Source organism: Setaria viridis, chromosome 6 (assembly GCF_005286985.2).
Source record: "Setaria viridis chromosome 6, Setaria_viridis_v4.0, whole genome shotgun sequence".
Classification (NCBI taxonomy): Eukaryota; Viridiplantae; Streptophyta; class Magnoliopsida; order Poales; family Poaceae; genus Setaria; species Setaria viridis.
The window spans coordinates 2,433,407-2,458,395 of record NC_048268.2 but is presented as its reverse complement, the minus strand read 5'-3'; the positions used below and the strand labels follow the sequence as shown (position 1 = coordinate 2,458,395).

At 43.7% G+C, this 24,989-nt stretch overlaps 3 protein-coding genes across 5 annotated transcripts; all 3 read right to left on the bottom strand.

Moving 5' to 3' along the window:
• Positions 1–2,692: 2,692 nt before the first annotated feature.
• Positions 2,693–3,331, bottom strand: LOC117860745 (putative L-type lectin-domain containing receptor kinase V.1; the record flags this gene model as incomplete). Its single annotated transcript, XM_072294541.1, is given in 1 exon segment — positions 2,693–3,331. A coding segment is annotated over 1 exon segment (639 nt), but the record flags the coding sequence as incomplete, so codon positions are not given.
• Positions 3,332–12,123: 8,792 nt separating this feature from the next.
• On the bottom strand, positions 12,124–20,551 carry LOC117861161 (cysteine-rich receptor-like protein kinase 6). 3 transcript variants are annotated; one of them, XM_034744672.2, is made up of 7 exons: positions 19,586–20,550; positions 14,611–14,733; positions 13,725–13,858; positions 13,370–13,577; positions 13,046–13,283; positions 12,801–12,954; positions 12,124–12,714 (listed from the first exon to the last, which is right to left on the bottom strand). In XM_034744672.2, exons 1-7 carry the CDS (start codon positions 20,439–20,441, stop codon positions 12,343–12,345), a joined length of 2,085 nt encoding a protein of 694 aa, XP_034600563.1. In that variant the 5' UTR covers positions 20,442–20,550; the 3' UTR covers positions 12,124–12,342. The 3 variants fall into 3 exon arrangements, with proteins under 3 accessions (XP_034600563.1, XP_034600564.1, XP_034600565.1); XM_034744674.2 differs by having other exon boundaries at positions 12,386–12,714; positions 12,801–12,937; positions 19,586–20,551; XM_034744673.2 differs by lacking the exon at positions 14,611–14,733 and having other exon boundaries at positions 19,586–20,551.
• An 898-nt stretch (positions 20,552–21,449) lies between these two features.
• LOC140223076 (uncharacterized) lies at positions 21,450–23,969 on the bottom strand. The gene is made up of 2 exons (XM_072294501.1): positions 23,301–23,969; positions 21,450–23,196 (listed from the first exon to the last, which is right to left on the bottom strand). Exons 1-2 carry the CDS (start codon positions 23,848–23,850, stop codon positions 22,859–22,861), a joined length of 888 nt encoding a protein of 295 aa, XP_072150602.1. The 5' UTR covers positions 23,851–23,969; the 3' UTR covers positions 21,450–22,858.
• Between the last annotated feature and the right edge of the window lie 1,020 nt (positions 23,970–24,989).

Below are 24,989 nucleotides of genomic sequence, written 5' to 3'. Positions count from 1 at the left end.
GCTTCTGAGGTTGAGGGGACAGTTTCATCTCCTTTGCCTAAGGGTGTGCCCGCTTCCCCTCGTGTTGATCTACCTCTTCCTGAGAGTTCTCCAGCGTTTCCAGCCCAAGCTCCTACATTGGTCTCAGCATACATTGTTCAACCCTCTGAATCCGCCGCTTCTACCTCGCCGCCTAAGGGGGAGTAGAGATAAGGGGAGCTTGGGGGTGTTTGTTGGTTCTTTTGTGTATCTTCATGTAATAGACATGTCGTTTAGCTTTTGTGCATGTTAGATTATATTGTTGACATGTATACTCATGTGTGTGGTTACCTTTATGTTATTACCTGTATGCTTGTTTACCTTCTTCTTATCTTGTCATGCATTTTGTTATTGACTTGTGCTTTAATTTAAAAGCTAAGGACCCTTGTAGAACTAAGTGTCACAAGGAAATGAAGGACACTTGGTTCTATTTTTTTTCTCTCTTCCCTTCTCTCTCTCCTAATTCTAGATCTAGATCTAGATGACAAGCTAATGAAACTAGATACGATGGATAGAAGTTCTAAAAGAAGGTTGGAATGACACAAACTCACCTTATATAGCCACCTCCTCCATGAAAATCAAGAGCAAAACCTTCCCCCTTAGATTTGGTATTTTGGAGCTTTTCCCGAGCTCCTCTCAGCCAACCACCAATGGAAGGTTGCCTAGGGAGGAAGATAAACAGGAGCTTTTATACTGTGCTCTGTGTTGGCGGGCGACATAAGCCAACTGCTAGCAGTGCCTCTCTGTGCTAGCTGGTGACATAAGTCAACCGCCAGCACAGGTCACCCCATCTATGCTAGCGGTGGGCTTGTGTCGCCCGCCAGCACAGTGTCTCTATATGTTGGCGGGTGGTTATGTCACCCGCTAGCACAGATGGGGTGACATGTGCTCCCGCCAGCCTGACGATTCTCTATGCTGGTGGTGCCAATCGCGCCCGCCAGCACACTAATTTCCTTGTGTTAGCACAGATTTCTGGTGCAGTGTCCCTAAGCTGAAAGGTATCGGTACTTTATATAGGCCAGAACCGTGGCCTATGATTTTGGAAGGAGCTATGTCGGTTGCTTGAAGACCTGATCAGACTAATCCAGCCCTTCTGTTTCCTCAACTGAATTAGCTTGCATCTTTAGCACACCGGAACATATAAGTCAATCGGACTCTGCTTTTCTTAGGAAGCAAGACCATCACGTTCATGCTAGGAAGCTAGCAACCTCACGTGCATAACTAGGTGTTTAAGTTGTTCACGTTAGTATAAGCTTCCATAGCTAATCATTTCCTTTCATGCATGCTAGTTGCCACGGCTGAAGCGGCCTCAACGTACGCAAGCAAAACATGGACTTTCTTATCTTTCCTTAATTAATAATTCTGATGCTTTTCTTGTACCCCATATATACGCTTCATACCAAATATTCAGTTAAAACATTAAATTGTATCCGGCATTCTCTTTGGAGGCAAGCAACACAAAAACTCAAATCATGGGGCCTACATATCATAGGTACTGCCACTGTAATTGATTATAACATGCATATTTTTTTCACCAAACAGGTCGCAAACCGATAGAGTCCCTGTGACCAGCGAAAATCGGCTAAGCCGGTTTCGGATAAAGGCTAAGCTGGTTGCTGAAAGGCTAAGCTGGTTGCTGAAACAGGCCAAAGCCGGTTTCTAAAATAGGCTAAGCCGGTTTCGTTGGACTTTGCCGGAAACGGTGGTCACCGATAAAGATAACTACCACCCTTACGTGATGGAGGATTGATAGGTTTACAAACAAACTAATAAAGTGATGGAGGATTGATAGGTTTACAAGCAAACCAACAAAGGACAACCAACGTGCTTATGTGACGAAGAACGATTAGTTTACGAGCAAACTAGTAAAGGCCATTGGAGCTCTCACCCGGGAGGGATCCCGTTATGGCGTGGACTTTGTCCGCATGCCCTAGGTTGATGACCAGCAAGCCTAGGACACCATATCTGATCGTGGGGATCACTAGACACACAGTATGGGGTTTGGAAGAGGAATTAGCTAGAGTTTAGAAGTAAAAAGGTAAATGTGCATGAATTGTTCGATTGGATTTTCCTCAATCGGTTGTGGCCCTTCATATCTAAAAGATGGGGAGGTCTTGCCTCGGTAGGAGTCAAAACCCCAATTAATTATGCCAAAAATAAAACTCTTAACTCGGATTAGGCCAAGAAACCGCCGTAGCCAACCTCCAAAACCGGCTTAGCCTATTTTCACGGGGAGAATCTTTCTAGGGCCATATCTCCTTCATACGGACACCAAATCAAATACTCTACGTATGCATTTTGATCTACTCGACGAGATCTACGCAATGGTGGAGGCTGATGCAGCATTTGACAAATTTACCAAAACCGGCCAGGCCGGTTTGCCCAGTCAACACACGGCCTGGTATATAATGTATTCAGCAGTGCAGCATGCTTGATTCATGTTTCCAATGGCAAAAGCAATATATACACATATCTTTTCTCGTACCAGTAGGGGCCTCACCCCTCCTGTTCTATCAAATAAAAATATACACACATATCCACTACTAATAGAGGATGCGTAATTGAGGACCATGGACGCTGCAGCTGGTCCACGCCATTACGTTTCGGTACACGCGCATACTGTATGGCCAATAACCTCGACCAAAGATGTATAGGGTTCGTGGTGTCATTCAATTCATGCATGCATCATGCTATCGTAGGAGGTGCTGCCAGCTGAACTAGGTGCCTGCAGGACCATGTACGTTTCCTGTTGTGTAGAAGCTGAAGTAGTGTCTAATAATGAGTTAAGGTCGTCTGGAAATGTCCTGCCATGCTCCAGGACAGCCACTACTTGCTGCATGCTAGGCCGCTTCTTACTATCATCAGGGTAGGAGCACCAGAGCCCTAGGATGATCACATTCTCCATTTCACTTCTATTGAACTCATCCTTTAACTTGTCATCAGCAGCCTGCTGCAGGAGAGATCTGTTGATGTACTGTTGCAAGACTCGTTCCCTGACCATACCTTGTTTGCAAGCGATCTCGAGCAGAACAATGCCGAAGCTGTAGACGTCAGAGTTACGGCTGAACTCAACCACCCCGTCCTTCCTGCATTGTGGATCTATGTAACCCTAGGTTCCTACAGCTCTAGTCAGGACCTTTGAACAGCCAGGATCCGTGATCCTCGACAGGCCGAAGTCAGCAAGCTTGGCATTGAAGTTGTTATCCAGAAGGATGTTGCTCGGCTTGATATCTCTGTGCAAGATGACTGGGACGCACTCATGGTGGAGATAGAGAAGAGCACTAGCGATGTCCTTCACTATCTTGTACCTAATTGTTATTAGAAAGAATTAAATTAATATATGAACCTTCAATGATGTACTATGTACTATCCAATTAAACAACATGCATGTGTGGGAGTATTATTTAAACTATGTACCTTGTTCGCCACGGTAGAGTTTCCTCCTTGTTGTCTAGGTGGTCCTGCAGGCTTCCCTTGGGCACCAATTCATAGACTAGGAAGAGCTCATCGTTTTCCTTCTTCCAACACCAACACAAGAACTCAAAAAAGTTCCAGCTCTTTCCCCTGCACCAACCAACGAGTTTGACGAGATTCTTGTGATTTACTGAAGTGATGGTGTCGAGTTCGGCATAAAAATCCATGTTTGGTCCCACAACCTGGGACTTATCTTCTTTATCGCTACCTCACATCCCAGTTTCTTCAAAGTACCCTCTATAGACCACCCCAAAGGAACCTTCTCCAAGTTTCCGCTCTTGGGAGAAATGGTCTGTTGCGGCTTCCAAATCATGATACTCGAACCGAGTAGGCTCGTGCTTCCCCAGCTTCTCAAAGCCATGGTGTCTGTTTCTTCTCCACTTCCAACGTGAGACGATAGACCACGCCCCGAGGACCAACAGCACTAGAGCTAGTGCTCCTCCAACAGTAATAATCGTAGACTTCCTGTCGTCTTGGCCTGTGCAGTAGACGGATATATATTTATACTGCATTATATTTACTCGTCCATTAACTCGATCATGCTACTGTACACAGGCTAGTACTTTTAAAAGATATAAGTTTAGCTCTCTTTATCTCATTTGTTTAATTATATTCTGACACAATATACTCGTACTAATATTTTGTTATCTTTATCGATTGTGATGTATTTTAGTGACCAACTACTCCATATGTTTTTTATCCCTATTCACAGTTTCTTCCTTTTACATCGATCACACCTCCAAATTTTTCCGAAACCTTAGTTTCATCTATGTGTTTGACTACGGATGGTACTTTAGAAGTAAATTTAGAGGAGTTACAAAGGTTATTTTTCATACGGCATGGGTGGGTGATTTAGATGAAGATGACTTTTGATAATTTTTAATCGGTGAGTAATTTAGATATAGACATCATGGTTACTTTGGACTCTCTTCATAATGATATGTTAGTAGTATAATTAGATGAAGATTAGTGGACTATTTTTACTACTCATCCATCCCAAATTGTAAGTCATTCCAAGAATCTTGGAGAGTCAAAGTATCTCAAGTTTGACCAAATTTATATGATAATATAATAACATTAACTTGACCAAATTTATATGATAATATAATAACATTTATGATGTCATCTAAGTATCATTAGATTCTTCATCAATTATATTTTCATAGTATACCTATTTGATGTCATAAATCTTATAATTTTCTCTATAATTTTGGTCAAACTTGAGATACTTTGACTCTCCAAGATTCTTGGAATGACTTACAATTTGGAATAGAGGGAGTATTTCATAATGGTATAGATGGATAATTTAGATATAGATTGAGAAAGTTGCTTCAGATTAACCGTCGCCTCTCTCCTCAGTTAGCTGCTTGGCTCAACAATGTTGCATAGCCTATCTCAAATCTCAAGTCAAAAGCAGGTCTAAGAGCATCTCCAGGAGTCTCCTAATAAATGTTTCTCAATAACTAGTTAATAGAGATATCCCAATATCATTTTCATCGTTATTAGGAGAGTTGATTTTGCAGTCTCCCAATAATCTCATCACAATCTAACTGCTGTATTGGAAGAGTCACAACTCCTCCTTTATTTAGGCAGAGTTGGGGTGAATTATTGGGTTGTCTCAATAATTATTAGGAAAAGGGAAATGTAAAGGGAGACTACTAGAGTACTATTTTCTTATCATCTCTCCTGATATGGTAGTTGGATTGGGAAAAGGGAGATTGTTGAAGATGCTCTAATTCTCTAACGGGTAAAAAAGGAGTGGCTGAAATGGCTCCTCGGGGGGTCCTATGCTATGATCCAACGATCTGATCTGTATTGAGTTAAATGCACCAACTAGTTCAATACAAAAGTTTAATGAGGAGAGGTGGACAATTCAGTCTCCCTCAGGCTGCCTACGTAGAGATTGGAGTACGTGGGCTACAATTATTTTATATAATCGTGCCCACCAGGACTCGAACTTGAAATCTCTGACCCTGATACATATTGAGTTGCATGGACCAATCAATTCAACCCAAAAGCTTAAGTTGATGAGTAGAGGCCGGCAATTGACTTATACTCCAACAATCTTCTCCATTTTTAATTGTTACGCAGGTGTGTCTTCCTCCTCACCGTGATGTCCTGCCTTCCTCCCAATGGATCTGCCTGTGGAACTGGAGGGGAAGTTGGACTTTCATCCGGGATCTGGTTTCCAGAGGGAAGTCCTCAACCTCTTTGGCTCTCCTGTCCATCACACGTCCTCTGCTGTGGCTGCTTGCAACTTTTCGTCGCTACACGTTTCGGCTTTCTGAATATTAAGTGAGTTTTGCCCAGGTCTCCTGTATACAGTCATGTCAAAGAAACAGAAGAGAGCGATGAAATCTCCCTGTCGCCACCAAAACAAAAGAGTTCGATTTGCCAAGAAATTAGCTCAGGATTCTCCTAAAATCAAACACCGGCCAATGGAGTCAGTTAAAATTGGTGATTTCTCTATTCCGATCTCCCGTGCGGATGCAGATGCTGGTTTGTTGTTTGGATCCTTTTCTAGATTCACTACTAGAAAACTGACCTCTCATCCCTAGGCTTATTACCTGTTGTATTTTGAACTGGTACTCATAGTAGCATTAGTACTGGTTCCAAGGGGTAGAGCCTAGAGCGCGCCACGAGGACCCCTTTAGTACCAGTTGGAGGAAACAACCGGTACTAAAGGGTGAGCATTAGTACCGATTTGTTGCGACAACCGGTACTAATTCTCAAAGCACACTCTAGTACCGGTTGTTTGCATCAACTGGTACTAGAGAGGGCAACCTCTAGTACCGGTTGCTTCCACCAACCAGAACTAGTGTGGCACCCCTCCTCTAGTATCAGTTCAAGGCACCATCCGGTACTAGAAGGCATCCTTTAGTACCAGTTGGAGACTCCAACTGGTACTAATTTTGTTTCTATATATACCCTCCTTCTTTCTCTGGCCCGAGCTCCATCCTCCATCTCGAGCTTCACCATGTCCATGGCGTCATAGGGGGAGGTTTTGCTGAATTTGTGACCATTTCTTGGGAATTTCACTCATTCAAGTGTTCTAAAGGTTAGAAACTTCATCCTCTCTTGATACATGGTTAATATACTAAGTTTTATGATTTAGAGCTAGAGTAATTTGTTATTTTTAGAATAAGGTACAATTGGGAAAATTTTTCATTTATATGAATGTGTTATTTAGAGGATGTCACTCATTCAAGTGTTCTAAACTTCATCCTCCCTTGATACATAGTTAGTATACTAAGTTTTATGCTTAAGAGCTAGAGTATTTTGTGCTTGTTAGAATAAGGTACAATGGGGAATTTTTTCATTATTTATATGAATGTGTTATTTAGAGCTCATATTTGTGATTTGTAGAATAAGCTACAAATTTTGGATGACATGATTTGTACTAGTCAAAGAAATTGATTTAAGGTTAGAGTAATAATTTCATAGTTTAGTACTTTTTTCAAAAAGAGGTATGTAATTACTCATTTTTAGAATAAGTTAGAATGGAGAAAATTTTCATTTATATGTAATGTTATCAAATTGTAGGAAATAATGTTCATTTCTCACTAATTCAAGAATTTTTCTATATTCTCAAACTATTCAACATTTCTACTACAATTTCCACAGCTCAATTAAGTTTCACCCTATCCATAGCGCCATAGGGGAGGTGTTGCCGGATTTGTGACCATTTCTTGGGGATTGCAATCATTCAAGTGTTGTAAAGGTTGGAAACTTCATCCTCCGTTGGTACATGGATAATAAACTTGAAAAACTTCATCGTTTGGCAAGGAGAAAGGTTTCATTCAACAGCATCATGTCCTCCTTTTAGGCCATCAATGCCAGTTCCATATGCTCCACATTCCACTAGTTTTCATCCTTACTCATCATGGGGTGGAATGATCCATGGGCACATACTCCTTCACATTTTAGACCATATCATGTAGAGTATGCAGCAACAACGGAACCATCGCGTTCAAGGCAACCATATTCTGAAAATGACCGTTTCAAGCAAAAGGATCGGTCTAATGTGCAAAAGGAGAAAAAGGTTGTCAAGAAAGTTTATCGAGTGAAAAGAGATGGTCGCAAAGGTACGAGTTCAGATCTGAATTCAATTAATGAAAAGCCGATTGGCACGCTAAGTCCTTTGGCTAGCAATGGCAAGGATGAGGAAAAATTAGCCATTGATCCTCCAAGTGTCAAATTTGAACAAAAGAAGTTGAAGAAGCAAGAAAACAAGGAAAGAGCGATGCTGTCCAAAATTGAAGCGAGGCCAAGTCGTCCACTTGGTTTATCAAATTGGCAGAAGAAGAAGGGCATGGCATGGGTTCCTATACAAAGCATACAAACTCAAAGCAAGGATGATGTTCAAGCAAAGGGTGCAGCACAGTTGAAGGAGAAGAGGAAGTTTGAGAGACAATCTCCAAAACTAAGGTTTGCACCAAATCATCAAAATTATTGGTCATTACGTCATCCATTTGCTTTACAAATGCCATATCTGCCCATATCTTGGAATTCATCCTTAGATATGTTTGGTTATCCCTCACACACTCATTTTGATCCTTGGGTTCCACATGGGTCATTACATCGTGGAGGGTTATCACCAAGTTGCTATGCACGTTGATTAAATTGTAATAGTCGTTGCTATTGATTCTCAGAAGCTGAAATATTTAGTTCTTAGAGATGGTTTTAATTCCTGAATTTTTAGTTCTTAGAGATGGTTTTAATTCCTGAATTTCTGTATCTCTCTACACTTTTATTTTGGCTATGCATATTCATACGGATGGATTCATCATGGATGATACCAAATTATCGTCCTTGGCAATATATGGCCGATGAATCGGTGTTGTTTTGAGACCTTTAGCCGGTTAGAGTATTTAACATCAGTAATCAAGCCGAATATGAAATTCCTTTATTCAGGCTAGAGATTTTGGAATCCATGGTTGGAAAATATTCTGAGATATCTAATGACTCGTTGCTGAAGGTGTAGAAAATATTTATGCTTAAAGGAGTCATTAGATGTTTTTCTTAGTAGACGTCTAGAGGATCATCTCAGTTCTATTATGTGTCGTGTCTTTAGACATTAGAAATCCGGTATAGTCACTCTGGAAGAATGAGCATTACGTCGCAGTGTCCAAAGGACATTCTTATGAGAAGAGACCGATGTTTAGCAATGTCAGAAGGTACATCTTGAGCAACCGGTCTGACCGCCATCTGAGACCGGTCTCCGGTATAGCTGATTTACCTCGTGGAGATTGTGTTTAATTGGCTTTCAAAGGGTTTCTTCATGCGTTGGTGATATCTTTATTTCATCACATGATGTTGTTTTGATCTTTAGCTAGTTAACAGATTTAACATTAGGAATTAAGCTGAATCTGAATTTTTCGGTTCCAGCTAGAAAGTTTACAATCCATGAGCGTGAATCATGTAGAAGCATTTGATGATTCGTTGCTAGTAGTGTGTAAATGGATCATTGAATGTTGATATTAGTAAATGCTTAGAGATCATATTTGATAAGTACAATCCTATACCTAGGCGTGAGAACCAGAAGTTAACATTCTGGCATAACAAACATCAGGCTATAACGTCTATGGGATGCTTTTATATTTAAAGGCTGATGTTAGGCGATGTCAGAGAGCACATCCTGGGCAGACCGGTCTGACCGCCATGGAGACCGGTCTAACCGGTATGTTTGCCACTTTGGCCAATAAAGTTTCAAACTTGCTGAAGCCAAAGTTGGTAGTTGGGGAAAGTCTATTGTCATTTATTTGCATAATATAAGATGCATTGAAAGACAAGGCGAGAGTAAACAAGAGAGGTGCAAGAGTAATCTGGCCTTTGTAAATTCCAAGGTAATTGTATCATGTTCATCTTTTGGTCTGATTACTCACCTTATCTTGTTTATGGTCGAAATGGCTTGTGGGTGCAATATTGAATCATTTCATCTTTCTTCGTTCTCAATTTGAGAAGTATTGCAAAGACCAATTGACATTATAACAATTTGGTCGCTTTATGCATCCACAATAGCTTGTGAGGGTGAGAGTGACTTTGAGTTAGTATTTCAAGAATCCATAGCCGAGGTAGTAATACTCAGGCTTATCTCACTCGCACAAGATGTGTAAATATGGACAATACGATGATTTCTTCATATCAGGCAGAATCAAGTAATATGCCTGATAGACACTATCGTCCTTAAAAGTGAAACATAGTTGATGCGCTTATGCTCTAAACTGTTCCTGTGCGGTTTAGGTTCTGATAAATGTTTCTTGGTACGCAAGCTATACCAAGAAACAGGGGGCCATGTGTGGGAGCCCAAAAGTGGCACGGTCCGGGATATGTGCGGCTAAGTTTAGAATTGCTTGGTACTAACTCTTGATATTTTGCAAGTTTGGCTTGAATATGAATTGTGCAGGACAAAAGGGTCGTTTTGGCTCCTCTGAACATAATTTTGCTACAAAGGATGAATCAGCACCTGGAACAATACCAAAAGTAGCAAATATGGCTGATATGACAAAGCCCGGTTGTCTGACCGGCCTACTGAAGCGGTCTGTCCGGTTATTGTCCCTGTGGCCAATCCGGCAATCCAGACCAGCCACCCAACCGGTCAGACCGGTCAGATCAAAGTGCTCAAAATGCAGATTGGACTTCACCATTGCGTAGATCTCGTCGAGATGATCGAAATACATATGTGGATCGCCTAATTTGGAGTTTGGATGAGATAGTTATGGATTCGACAAGATTCAGCCCTGGGTTGACCGGTCAGACCGGTTGGGACGGGCGGTCTGACCAGTCTCCCCAACCTAATCCGAGTTAGGAATTGTATTTTGACACGGGATTGATGTAACCTTCGACTCCTACTGGGGCAAGACCTCCCCACCCTATAAATATAAAGGCCACGGCCGATTGAGGGCATCCCAATCAAATCAATCTACAATTTAATTTTATCTTCTCAACCCTAATACTTTTCCAACCTCCATGCTATTCATCTACTATTCTCCATGACCATAAATGGCGTTCTAGGCTTGCTGGTTGACCTAGAGCACGCTGGCGACGTCCACGCCCTGACGAGGTCTCTCCCGGGCGAGAGCTTCGATGACCTTTGCTAGTTTGCTCGTAAACTAGTCGTTCTTCGCCACGTAAGTACGTTAGTTATCACTTTGTTGGTTTCCTCGTAAACATAGCCATCCTCCACTACATAAGCCTTGTCATTACCCTCTTGAACGACTGATCCAGGCCAAACCCCAGGAGATCAGTCTAACCGGGTTGCTGGACCAGTCTGACCGGCCTGTGCGGCATCTCTGCCATTCGGTCTATTCGCGACCCACACGATCTAGCGTACTCGTTTGTTGGCCAGAAAAGGCGCCAACACATTTTGGCGACTCCATTGGGGAAGAAAAGATCTGGTTGCTCAAACCGTTCTATCAAACCCTAGCCACATACCTAATTGATCTATTATTTTGATTCACCGCTATAGTTGCATCTGGTCTTTTTGGATCAATTGCATCTATCTTTGTGACTTTGCATTAGGCTGCTCAAGCCGATTGCATTGTGTTTTGCTTGCTGCTCTATATTGAAGACTAGAAGACAAGCAAAGTATTGGTCATTAGTTGCTTCAATTATCATCGATATCTAAATTTATCAACTGCAAGATCAGGAGCATCAAGACCTATCATGGCAGGCTATCCTTATGTTCCACAACAATATTACTACAATGAGCCCAAGGTACAAGTTGCAAATACATTACATAATAAATTATTTTGCAAGTACCATGAATCCTCATGTTGGTGTTGCTAGATATGACACTAGTAGGTATGTTGCATTGGCTAATCATTATTCAGATGGTTCTACTTTTGCAAATTATAATTCTGAATATTATATGCAAAAGCCATTGTCAAATAATATGTCTGCTTTAAATTTTAATGCCACTAGCAAGTTCAAAAGCCGGTGGGCAATTATCAAGGCCAGACTAACATAGTGAGTTCGGCCAATTTGTATGAGACATCATATGCTAGAAATTTCAATAATATTTTGCAAGGTGTTTCAACCATTTATTCATCGGCTGTGAATTCACAATATGTGATCACACCACAAAACATGCTGGTGAGTGAGAAGATTGGCCATGCTAGTTCTAGCTACCCGGCTAGTTATTCTCAAACATCACATACTACCAACCTCTATAGCATTTAGCAAGGTGAAGATGAATCGGTCTCTGATTATATAACACGATTCGAAGAAACTAGGGACCGTTGCTCTAACTTGTCAGTTTTTTATAAGGATCTTGCTAATATTGCTTTCAAGGGATTAAGATCCTTTATTGGAGATGGAATGGAGGATTATGGTTTTCTTTCAGTTGCTCAAATGGAAATGAGAGCTTTATTACAGTAATCCAGAATGGGGCTGAAGAGATTGGAATCACTTTTGAGCAACAACCAAACCATGCATTATGCATGTTCTTAATCTGTTACACCAAAAGTGTCAAGTTTAGCCGTACAAGAGCAAGTTGAGCAAAAGAAAACAGCATGCTTATTTTTCTAAAGCCGAAGGTGTCGTACATTTTACTAGCGATTATCATGCTATTAGACGACAAGTTCTGGCTGAAAACAGTTTAGAGCATCAAACCATTGAGGAAAACAACAATGGAGGCAGTAAAGAATCAGTGACATCTCAACGTTCGATGATGTCCAGCAATTTTGGAGGCACCGGTCTGACCGGTTCTGTAGTCTGGTTTGACTGGTCTATACAGAACATGGCTGTGGGCTGCCATAAAGAGGAGAAGCATAATGAAAATAAATAATTCATTATAGTCAAAATCGAGCCCATAGCTGGCTTGTGCTGCGCACTCTGTGCTACACATATCTATCTCGGCTGAAGCTCTGAGATCGACATCTCATTCTCTGAAACCGTGGTTGTCGAGGACTGTTTACCGTTAATCAGCGGCACGCCATCAGAGATCTTGACACTGGATCTTGATGGGTGATCTGATTCAGTGAAGCCGGAGCTGAAGACGAAGGCTGGCCTAGACGGGGCACGCCTGTCATCAGACGTGGAGGTCGGGCTGCTGAGCATAAGCACCACTGCAGAGGCGTCTGGTCGGTCCGCTGGGTTCTCCTGGACACATAGGAGACCGATCTCTATGCAGTTGAGTAGCTCTCTTTCCGGGTACCCTGACTCCACTAGCGATGTGTCTACCACATCCACCATGGAACCAGCTCTCCACTTGTCCCATACCTGAACAGATGATCCATCGTTGTACATTTATGTGAAACAAATGTGACATGGGAATATCCTTACGGCATTATTGTCCATACACTTACATGGCCCAGAACGGATGTGGAGTCTGAATTGTCGTTGTACGCGCTGTTGTTCTTTCGCCCGGTCACAATTTCCAGGACTATGACCCCGAAGCTGAATATGTCCGACTTGGTTGAAACATGCCCCCAATAGGCATACTCTGGGGACATGTACCCGCTGAATGCATCAATGACGTGCAATAAGGACTCACTAATAATTAATCAAGGGTATTGCCAGAATTTACAGCTAGGTTGCTATTGGTACTTACAGTGTTCCAACAGGTCGTCTTGTTATATCTCTAGTTTGGTCTCCACCGAAAGCCCTGGCGATGCCAAAATCTGAAATTTTGGGGTTCATCTTTGCATCAAGCAATACATTGCTTGGCTTTAGATCTCTGTGAATGACCTTCAAGCGGGACTCCTCGTGGAGATAGAGAAGTCCTCGTGCGATACCGCAGATGATGGAAAACCTCTTGCTCCAGTCGAGCTGTTGCCGTTTTACTGGATCTGCACACACAACGAGGAACAAATATAGAAAGATGAATTTGTGAGAGATCTCTTATTTTGAATCTGAGCAGTAGCTTGATGGATACCAGAAAGGAAGGTATCTAGGCTTCTATTGGGCATGTACTCGTAGATGACCAGCTTCTCTTCTTGCAGGGACACACCCAAGAGCCGCACTAGGTTCCTGTGCTGAAGCTTGGCAGCCAGAACAAGCTCGTTCTTAAGCTCTTGGAATCCCTGTGAGGAGTTCTGTGAAAGCCTCTTCACAGCTATCTCTTCCCCATCTTGTAATGTACCCTGCACAAAAGAAAATACCTATTCTTACATTTTCGTGACACTACACTGCAATTCACGATAGTACTAGTTCTGTCACGATGACTGTACCTAGCTAGTATATTATACTACTTCTCATTTGTGTGTCTATACATATAGGTGAAAATGTACCTTAAACACTTCTCCAAAACCTCCCTCTCCAAGCTTGTTTTCTTCCGAGAAATTGTCGGTTGCATCTCTTAACACCGCTAGATTAAGTTGCTCCGGCTCAACATATCCGATGTCCTCTTCTTTGCTACTGTTGTCTGTCAAAAAAATAGTATGCCTGCACGTTAGCTCCTTTTTCTGTAATAAGTAAAGCTCATGGAAAAATAACCCTCAATACCAAGCGCAAATTTTGTGGGGCCATCCGACCATGCCTGCATGTACAGCTAGCATAAATATGCACTACACATAAATGTTTCCATGCTCTGCCGGTCAAAATATAGCACTGGTGCTGATGGCCCTTTCCAACCGGTTAGGGAGATGCTGGTTTGAGAATGTATTTAGCTTTGATCGAGGGGCACATATTGGTGCAATGGAACTATGGAAGATTAAAGATCCCGCGGCACATGAATGACTTCATGATAACCTTATTGAGCATTTGTGGCAGCTCCATGGTAGTGTGTGATGCTCTATGTTTCCTTTCTTCATATTTATTTTGGATTATTTGTTTGATGCATTTGGACCATATTTATGTTTGAATTTCTGCATTTCAAACTTAGACGAATCGTGTGTGATAGAAACATCGCTAATTATTCGGACATGAACATAGCGTAGTTGTAACTTTTATGTGAAAGTACATAGCGAAATAGTGTTAAAAAGACGATAATATATATTGGGAACCTGCTCCAATAATCCTAAAAATTATATTAGGACAGTCCCAATACTATCTTATTAATTAGTGATGGAATATTGTGGGACTGCTCGGTTGCTGTAACTGAACTCTGCTGCACCACCCAGTAAAATGGACACAGCCAGAAACAAATATCAACTGAGGTTTTAGGCGTACGCGTACCTGGCGTTCTCTTTCGATTGGCATTTCTTCTGTGTAAGAAAACACCAAGGATGACGAGTGCAATAAGGACCGTTCCACCACTAGGGAGGGCGACGGCGAGAGTCGACCCAAGCCCTTTTTTTCCTGCATTTGAGTGAGGTATTACCACTGTCGGTCAGGTCGCGCTTTCTTTAGTGTTTTTTTTTTGTACTCGTGTCACTTTTGCTTCTAGATTGCCGTCAACTTGTCCTACAGTACCCCCTGTACTGCCCTACAGTGATTTCACGATGGGACACTGCTGCAGACCGGGTTGATGCATTATTGGTTATATTTGCTGAGAGGTGACCGAAATTTTAATTGCTTTCAGTCAACGAACATAATAATATATGATATGTCTATACAACAGTTGAAAGATTACTGATTAATAATCTATCATTTTTTTGGACCCTAGAATTAAGATCCAACGGCCTATACTTTGTCCCTTTGCTACGTCAGTGTTTGCGGGCACATCATGATCCAATCGGCTACCCTGAGCACTATGGTGCCGCCTGTTGTGTTTCTTTGCCAGTGACGGCAGTCAATCTTCCTTCATCACTACTGATGTCTACGGATCTGCCTTGAATCGCCATCCTTATCCGTGCATCCTCTTTCTTGTTCAATGATTTTATTTCGTAGTGCCCCCGCTCTGCTTCCAGCCACAAATCTCCCCATCCCTAAACCTAGAATCGAAAACCCAAACTTCATCGAAGAAGATAAGGTTGCCAACTCTAAATCGGTCAATGGATATCTAATTGTTGACACTAAAAGTGGCAGGTTCGGGTAAATATGGTCAGACCTGTTCAGACCGATCTCCCAACCGGTCAGAACAATTTGGGAAAAACTTTCAAAATACAAATTAGACTTCACCATGGCATAGCTCTCATCAAGACAATCGAAATCCATATATGGAATGTCCAATTTGGACTTCGGATGAGAGAGTTATGCCCTCGGGAAGATCAGCACCCCGTGCAGACAGGTCAGACCGGTTGACCCCACCGGTCAGACCGGTTGGATCAAAGTGCTCCAAATGAAGATTGGACTCCACCATTGCATACATCTCATGGATTAGATCAAGATTCATATATAGAACGTCCAATTTGGAGTTCGGACGAGGGAGATACAACCTTTGCAAGATCTGCACCCGGGCAAACCGGTCAGACCAGTTGCCCAGGCCGGTTTGACCGGTCTGGCTCTGTGTAGTATGAGTAGGAGTTGTAATTTAGCACGATTTGTATTAGGATTTTGACTCCTGCGTGGGGAAGACCTTCCCTCCCTATAAATATAAAGGGATTCGGCCAATTGAGCGCATCCAACCCAATCGAAGAAAACCAATCTCCTATTTTGTATCTTTTCCTTTATTCTTTGCCCAAGCTTTTCCAATCTACTACTTGTTGTTCTTCCTTCGTCTTGACGACGTTTGAAGGCGCTCTAGGTGGTCTGCCGATCCTAGAGCAACCTGGAGTGCGCCTGCCCCGACGAGATCCTTCATATTTAAGAATAGAGCCAATATCTAAGAACTAAATATTTCGGCTTCTGAGAATCAATAGCAACAACTATTGCAATTTAATCAACGTGCATAGCAACTTGGTGATAACCCTCCATGATGTAAAGACCCATGTGGAACCCATGGATCAAAATGAGTGTGTGAGAGATAACCAAACATATCTAAGGATGAATTCCAAGATATGGGCACATATGGCATTTGTAAAGCAAATGGATAAGGTAATGACCAATAATTTTGATGATTTGGTGTAAACCTTAGTTTTGGAGATTGTCTCTCAAACTTCCTCTTCTCCTTCAACTGTGCTGCACCCTTTGCTTGAACATCATCCCTGCTTTGAGTTTGTATGCTTTGTTTAGGAACCCATGCCATGCCCTTCTTTTTTAGTTTTTGAGCACTAAGCTTTTGCAGCTTCTTCTTCTGCCAATTTGATAAACCAAGTGGACGACTTGGCCTCGCTTCAATTTTGGACAGCAGCAATCTTTCCTTGTTTTTTTGCTTCTTCAACTTCTTTTGTTCAGATTTGGCATTTGGAGGATCAATGGCTAATTTTTCCTCATCCTTGGCATTGCTAGCCAAAGTACTTAGCATGTCAATCAGCTTTTCATTGATTGAATTCAGATTTGAACTCTTATCTTTGCGATCATCTCTTTTCACTCGATAAACTTTCTTAACAACCTTTTTCTCCTTTAGCACATTAGACCGATCCTTTTGCTTAAAACGGTCATTTTCAACAAAGGTTGCCTTAAACGTAATGGTTCCCTTGGTGATGCATACTCTACATGATATGGTTTAAAATGTGAAGGAGTATGTGCCCATGGATCATTCCACCCCCATGATGAGTAAGGATGAAAACTAGTGGAATGTGGAGCATATGGAATTGGCATTGATGGCCCAAAAGGAGGACAGGATGCTGCTGAATGAAACCTTTTTTCTTGCCAATTCCAATTCCCAGAATTATGTTTAGGAGGCAATCTTGATGATTTAACACAATTCAACCGATTAGCACGCTTGACCTCATTATTCTTCTGATATTTATCAAGAAGTTCATCAAAAGTGAGTTTCAGTCTTTTACCATTGTGCTTAACATGGTCTTTAACTCCATTCACTACAGGATGCTCAGGTCTCGTTATTTCTGAACTTTTCAAACCTGAACCGATCTGACTAGTTTGGGAGACCGGTCTGACCTGTTGGTCCAAACTGGTCAGACCAGTTTGCCCAACCGGTATGACCTGTTCGCTCAGCACAGCAGGAGCAATAGGTTCTTGATTTGATGGAGAAAAATCCGTTTGCCCCCCATTAACTTTTAGGATTTTGATAGACTCGTCGTCCACAATTATTGCCTCAACTTGCAATTCATGGACGATGTCCTTCTCATCACTTGGGAGTTTTGAATCTTTCTCTTTGGCAATTAAACTTGGACCTTTTGATGAATCGGCTGACTCTAACCGATTTAATGATCCTTTGCCATCACAACCAATTGCAGCCAACTGGTCATCCTCTTGTGTTTGAGAAAATCTCAATCGTCTGGTATTAATGGCTGATTGTATAAGTTGACAAAATATATTGCAGTCACTAGTATTATGATCAAATGAATTATGCCACTTGCAATACTTTTGATCTCCTAACTCAAGAGTTGATGAAATAACTTTGTGATCAAACAGTTTAATAAAATTGGTCCAAAAGGACTAGATGCAACTACAACGGCGAATCAAAATAATAGATCAATGGGATATTTGGCTAGGGTTTGATAGAACAGTTTGAGCAACCAGATCTTTCTTCCCCAACGAAGTCGCCAAAATGTGTTGGCGCCTTTTCTGGCCAACACACAGTGTGCTAGATCGCGCGGGTCGCGATCAGACCGAATAGCACAGAGGCTGCACAGGCCGGTCAAACCAGTCTAGCAGCCCGGTCAGACCGGTTGCCTTGGGTTTAGCTCGAGTCAATCGTTCGGGGGAATAACAGCCACATTTACATGGTGGAGGACGGCTAGGTTTACGAGCAAACTAGCAAAGGGATAACAAACGCACTTACGTGGTGAAGAACGACTAGTTTACTAGCAAACTAGCAAAGGCCGTCGAAGCTCTCGCCCGGGAGGGACCCCGTTAGGGCATGGACGTCGCCGGCATGCCCTAGGTCAACCAGCAAGCCTAGAACGCCATCTATGGTCGTGGAGAATAGTAGATGAACAGCATGAGTTGGAAAAGTATTAGGGTTGAGAAGATAAAAGTAAATTGTAGATTGATTCGATTGGGATGCCCTCAATCGGCCGTGGCGGTGGAGAGGTCTTGCCCCAGTAGGAGTTGAAGATTATATAAATCCCGTGTCAAAATACAGCTCCTAATTCGGGCTAGGCAGGGTAGACCGGTCAGACCGCCCATCCCAACCGGTCTAACCGGTCAGCCTAGGGTTGAATCTTATCGAAGCCATAACTCTCTCATCCGGACTCCAAATTAGACGATCCACATATGTATTTCGATCATCTCAATGAGATCTACGTAATGGTTAAGTCCAATCTGCATTTTGATCACTTAGATCTGACCGGTCTGACCGGTTGGGTGACCGGTCTGATTGTCGGATCGGCCATAGGTCCAATAGCCGGTCAGACCGCTTCAGTAGGCTGGTCAGACCGGATGGCTTTGTCATATCAGCCATATCCGCTACTTCTGGTATCTTTCCAGGTGCTGATTCGTCCCTTTTAGCAAACTTACGTCCAGAGCATCCAAAACGACCCTTTTGCCCTGCACAATTCATATTCAAGCCAAACTTGCAAAATATCAAGAGTTAGTACCAAGCAATTCTGGCCTTAGCCTCACATATCCCGGACCGTGCCACTTTTGGGCTCCAACAGAGTTTAGCTTAGATGGTGGGCTCTAAAACTTGTCTGTAATATGTTTATTCCAGATGTGTGTTATGTATACCGTTTTTAATATCATAATGGTATTGATCCTTTGTTGTGATAGTGTTGTCCCTTCCTCAAAATGGAAAACAAGTGGTTTTATGGACTTTTAACAGTTGCTACTAATTACAACTTTGGAGGCACAATTTTTTATACCTGTGTACCAATATTCTTTCTAGGAATACAAGGTAAGATGCACATACATACCACACCCCGGCCCACACATCACATCCATGTGGGAACGTACGTACTAACACATATCTAAACAAGATTGGAAGAGCCCTGACTTTTCATTTTCCTTTTGAGAAATGTTGGTTGAGGATTATTTCTCGCTAATTTATTTTCAGTATTGAAAAAATTTAAATTAGAATACAAAAACCTTTGCCAATGGAGAGAACAATAGTTATGAGAAGAACAATTGCCCTATATATCTAAAAAAATACTTAAAGAGCCTTAATATCGTATAATGACCTTCCCAAGGAATGTAAAAGGCCCAAAAAGAAAATATTGTATTTAGTGCTTGTGTCGAGAACAAGTAGTGTATGCAGTGCACATACCTTTATGTGGAGACGGAGCAGGAAGAGTGGAGTTGAAGGACCATGCGAGTATCTGATGGAGCTCAGTCGCTAAGCCGGTAGTCGATGAAAACCCCACCTCCACTTGCCCCGGAAGCAAAGACTTTGGATCTGTCAACACATAAGTGACTACAACGGGCTTGATATCGGGATGGTGATCAAACCAAAGGGATGCAAGCAGCATGTTGGTGGTGTTGTCAAATTGGACTTTGGCTGTCATGGTGCCATTCAAGCCATTGGTCGTCACGTTTGTATAGTTCGAGGAGCGGATGGAACTGATGTCAACGCCTATGTGCTTGGCGCTAGGATCCCAATCGTTTTGGAACGTGTCGAACTCGACGGCAACGAAGGGCTGTGACTGTGAGGGTAGTGTGGTCTCGCTAAGGAGGCCGAGACGTCCCCCCTCGGAGTCCGGTATCATTTTGAATGGGTAATCGGAGAGGAAGAACGCTAGGCCGTCCCCCGCGGAGTCGTCATTTTCGGCCAAGATCACGAAGGTGAAGCTTGTGCTGAAAGACGCCAGGGCGCCTGTGTCGTCGTAGAACGTGACCGGGTCGTTGTACGACATCCGCCCCTTGCAACGATGGATGCTCCCGCGCGAGTGGCAGGTGAGGTCGACTCGATTGCTTTCCACCGAAGCGTTGCCCTCGAGCCTTAAGTCGCCTGCTTGGTAGCTGGATGCATTGGTGAAGTCGAAACTGAAGGAGAATTTCGAGTCTACTAGTTGCACAGAATTCTTATCATCAGCTCCCTGAGCAGCTAGGGATAAGGGTAGGAGAAAGCAAGTGCAAATGAGGAGGAGGATCTGCACGCTGCGGCTGCTTGCAGCCGAGGCCATGGCAGTGGGAAACTGGGAATGGACGGATGGCTCGACTGATCGCCGAGCTAGCTAGAGGTTGTTGCTTTTTGTTATTGGCCGCGGAGCTAGCACATGCAAATGAAGTCAGCGAAGGACACCCCCATATTTATATTTGTATAGTACTGTAGCTATTAATTATTGGACCCCCAAAACCAACTTCTGCCAGCTGCACGCAGATGCTCAGCCATAAATACGCAAGTGGCCTCCTACTAATCATGTGACTGAGGTGAGGCCCATTCACGCAAGTGGCCTTGTACTCTTCCTGCGTGCATTATTGTTCCGATTGACTAGCAGCAGCGGTGACCGGTGAGGGATGACACTAGCACATAGTGCTGCCGGATCCTGCTGGAAAAATGGCTCATGGATAGAACCATTCAAGGAATTCTAAAGCATGAGTGCATGGCATTTAACAAACCAACTTAAATAAAAGAGCTCCCCCCTTTATTGAATGATGTAAACAAATGAGTTACTGGGTGTTTGGTTTCGGGCTGCTAAACTTTACTGAAGTTTAGTCACTTTTATAGTCCTAAACTGCCAAACAAAAGCGGAGTTCCTAAAATTTATTCCTTTAGTCCTCAAGAGATTGCTAAAAGGGACTAAAAGAAACTTTGGACAGGGTGGGCCCCTCATTAACGGCCCATCCCTCCCCCAACTCCTCGCGATCCAATCCACGATTGGTGCGGTCCTCCACCGCCGTACCACCACCGAGCTCGCCCCGCCTGGCCGACATGCTACCGCCCTCGGAGCTTGCCCCACGCCGGCCTTGGATGCGCCGCCGTCGGAGCCAACCCCGCCCGGCCATGGATGCACCACTGTCGGAGGTCACCCCGTGCCGGCCATGGACGTGCCGCCCCCGAAGCTCGCCATGCCCGGACTTGGACACACCGCCGCCGGAGCAGGCCCTGCCCGGCCATGGACATGCCACCAACATCCCCAAGGCATTGATTAGGGATAGTTTTATTTTTGTTCAACTGCTTTAATGGCCTTTAGTCACTAGAACCAAACAAGGGGGACTAAATTAAGTTTGGTCCAGTGAATAAGGGGGGACTAAAGTTTAGGGCCTATTTGGATACCCTGTGTTAAAGTTTAACAAGTGTTAAAGTTTTAACGCTCTCAAATGGAGTGCTAAAGTTTAACACATTGGGGTGTTTGGATGGTGTGTTAAACTTTAACACATTTGGTGGGAAATGACTCCATTGCCCCCTCATTTATGGCCGGTGGAGAGAGAGGGAGGAGAGAGAAGGGGGCAATGGTAGGAAAAAGTGGAGAGGGGGACCACTTTTAACAAGTTTAACAAGTTTTAATACCCCCTCCATGTGTTTATAAAAAATGGGGTGCTAAACTTTAATAGAGCCCTATTTAGATAGGAATATGGTAAAAAAGTGTTAAAAGTATCCAGACACCCCCTTAGTTTAGTTCTAGAGGAACAAAGAGGGCCTTAGTGAGAGAATGTGGCTTGGTTTAAAAAAGCACTAGCAAAATACCCGTGGGTTGCTCTGGTAAAAGACCAATTGTATTTTTCAAACTAATGATATTTTATACCAACACAAATACTGCCATATCTTTTTTTCCTTTTGGTTCCCCGTAACATTTAGCATTTCCTAAGTTTAAGAAGTTTTTTAATAGCTACTGGCTACCACGCATCAATTCTAACATCCAAGAGCGAAAACATGTCACATTCATATTTAAGCAGTACTTCTGTCAACCATATTATTTGCTTGATATTTTTACCATTACTCAAACAATAAGACGCTCCAGCCATCTGATCGTGCAATTTAAGCTAGTTGTTTGGTACATGCTCAAGCCTTCTAAACTTGTCCAGTGCCGAGCGATTGGCTGCAACTGGTAGACAAAAGGAGGGCATCCTCTTTCTCGCGCTAGACATAGTAAAACTAAAAGAACCACATAGTAATGCTATCATAAAACTAAAAGAACCAATCCTACTGCACATATTTTTACAGGATAGCAAAGCTGATGTAAATCAAATATGATAAAACATGATGAGCAGGTACAGGTTCAAACAGTAGGTACAGTCTTTAGTAACAGATTTAGTGAGAACAATAGCCAAATCTCAACTCATATCATATTGCTGTGTACGGCTGTGCACAAGTAGAACCAAAAACAAAAGACAGCAAGCATACTGCAGCGCGTTATTTGAACTGCAAGCTGAATTTGAATTTGAAAAACATCAGCAAAGAAATGGATGCATCAGCTCATAAAGGAGGTATGTATCCCTATAAAAAGAAACTGATTTATAAGGTAATTCAATCCACTGCAATTTACCTATGCAATTTCATAGTCGAGCAGGATTTCATCGAACTCTGCATGGACCACAATCTCGATGTTCATCTCTGTTTTCAACAAACACTCGAATTCATCACCATAAAGTAGATAAACTACTCATCGTCCTCGGCCTTGGACTTCTTCTTCTTTTTCTTCTTCTCTTCAGTGGCTGTCTTAGGTTCAGCTTCCTCTGAAACTTCGCGGCTCTTCTTCTTCTTCTTCTTGGGAGTTTCGTTAACCTCAGCGTCACCATTGGCAGCGCCATTCTCCTGCTCCTGGGTCTCCTCCTCTAACTTATGCTTCTTTTTCTTCTTCTTCTTCTCGGTTCCAGGCTCAGCTTCGCCATCAGCAGCATTGGAGGGCTTATCCAGGTCCATTGCATCACCATCAGCCTCGGTCTTGGACTTCTTTTTCTTGCTTTTCTTGGCAGATGCATCAATCTTCTCATTATCTGCATACATTGAAGAACACCGTAAACAACATTGAACGCAGAATGGATATATTATCATAATGTAAATGTGTATGCGCAACGTTAAATTTAGGCAAGAACGCAACCTCGATTCCTATCCGAGTCGGCCTCGATTCCGATCCGGTTCGGCAGTGAACTCTCCTGGCAGTCTGGCCCCGAGTCAGCCTCGATTCCGATCCGATTCGGCAGCGAGCTCTCCTGGCAGACTGGCCTCCACCCCAATCGCTGCCTGCTTCGCTGCCACCTCGAGGATGCGGTGGCCATTACCAGGGTCGACACGGCCGGTGTCGCGCGGGTCCCTGAAGTGGCGCAGGAACCAGAGGATGATGGCGTCAACGTCGGAGGATGGAGGGATGTCGTCGGTGGACATGGGGTGGAGGGCGAAGGTGGGAACCGGCCGCCAGCCTTGGAGCCGGACGGAGCGGCAGTGGGATGTCGTCGGTGGAGATTGGGTGGAGGGCGAAGGTGGGAACTGGCCACCGGCCTCGAAGCCGGACGGAGCGGTGGTGGGATGTCGTCGGTGGAGATTGGGTGGAGGGCGAAGGTGGGAACTGGCCACCGGCCTCGGAGCCGAATGGAGCGGCGGCGTCTCGATCCCCCGAGGGAGGGGCCCGGAGCCGGACGGAGCAACGGCATCTCGATCCCCCGAGGGAGGGGCCTGGAGCCGGACGGAGCGACGGCATCTCCATCCCCGAGGAAGGGGCCCGGAGCCGGACGGGCCGGACGGAGCGGCGGCGTCTCGATCCCCCGAGGGAGGGGAGGGGGACGAGGGAGCTGAGCTCTTTCCCCTTTAACCCCCTCGCTTTCCTATTTTTTCCAACCGAGCCCCCCTATACTCGGAATTGGACTGCGGGTTGATTTCACGAAATGTCAGGATTTTTTTTGCAAAATTAGGGGGACGTACGAAAAATCCTAGCAGAGACGTTGCTTGCTTTTAATAATAGGTATAGATTTAGGTTGTGTGGATACAAATAATAGAGGAGATGGCAGTAAAAACGCATTTAACTTTTTGCGTTTCTTTTCGTATAGAGGAGATGGCAGCCTCCTCTATAAAAAGTCACGGAGGCTTCCAGGAAAGTCAGAACACCCGGTACACGGCCTTGGATCTTAACACACGGCCAAAGAAGAGATAGGTTGTGGATATATTTTCCTTTTGCTTCACAGCAGACAGAACACACAAGTTGCATCCCCTATGCATGTGTACCAGTACCATATATGGCTGTTTCCTTCACCGCCAAAACCAACTTCTGCCAGCTGCACGCGTGGTCGGTAGAGTGTCGGCAGAGTCATTGCTTGACAACATGTCACTGAGGTGAGGCCCATTCACGCAAGCGGCCTTGTACTCTTCCTGCATGCATGGTTCTGGGGACCCCGTGGCGACTTAGTCCATCCAACGACTGCTCGAGCGCGCGCCTCTGCCTGGGAAAGGCTCAGCTCGGCTCCCAGTTCCTGCAGGAGAGGTGAAGGTACACCGGAACTCTGCTCCCAGCCTAAAAACACATTCTTATCGTCGCCGCACCCCTCGTCCGCCAACCGCTGCCGCCGCCATTGTCCGCCACCGTGGAACAATATATTTATGTTCCTAGACAACCACTAGAACAAGAAGGTCATATTATTACCGTGAAATTCCGGGTGAGCCTTTTTACCATGTCTTTCTTTTCCAAGCTAGCACTTAAACATAATACTAAAGGGGTGTTTGGTTCCACCTCCTAAAATTTTAGTAACTAAAAGGTGACTAAAAAGGACTAAAGAGCCAAACAGGATGAAGTGACTAA

What these genes read in the sequence shown, in the direction of transcription:
- LOC117861161 (XM_034744672.2), bottom strand. Translation starts at nt 20,441, where the DNA reads ATGGCCTCGGCTGCAAGCAGCCGCAGCGTGCAGATCCTCCTCCTCATT. An exon ending in CAATCGAAAGAGAACGCCAG is followed by an intron (nt 13,859 to 14,610) that starts GTACGCGTACGC and finishes TTTTTTTGACAG; the next exon opens with ACAACAGTAGCAAAGAAGAG. An exon ending in GTTTTGGAGAAGTGTTTAAG is followed by an intron (nt 13,578 to 13,724) that starts GTACATTTTCAC and finishes TCTTTTGTGCAG; the next exon opens with GGTACATTACAAGATGGGGA.
- LOC140223076 (XM_072294501.1), bottom strand. Translation starts at nt 23,850, where the DNA reads ATGCCGTTGCTCCGTCCGGCTCCGGGCCCCTCCCTCGGGGGATCGAGA. An exon ending in CGACTCGGATAGGAATCGAG is followed by an intron (nt 23,197 to 23,300) that starts GTTGCGTTCTTG and finishes CAATGTATGCAG; the next exon opens with ATAATGAGAAGATTGATGCA.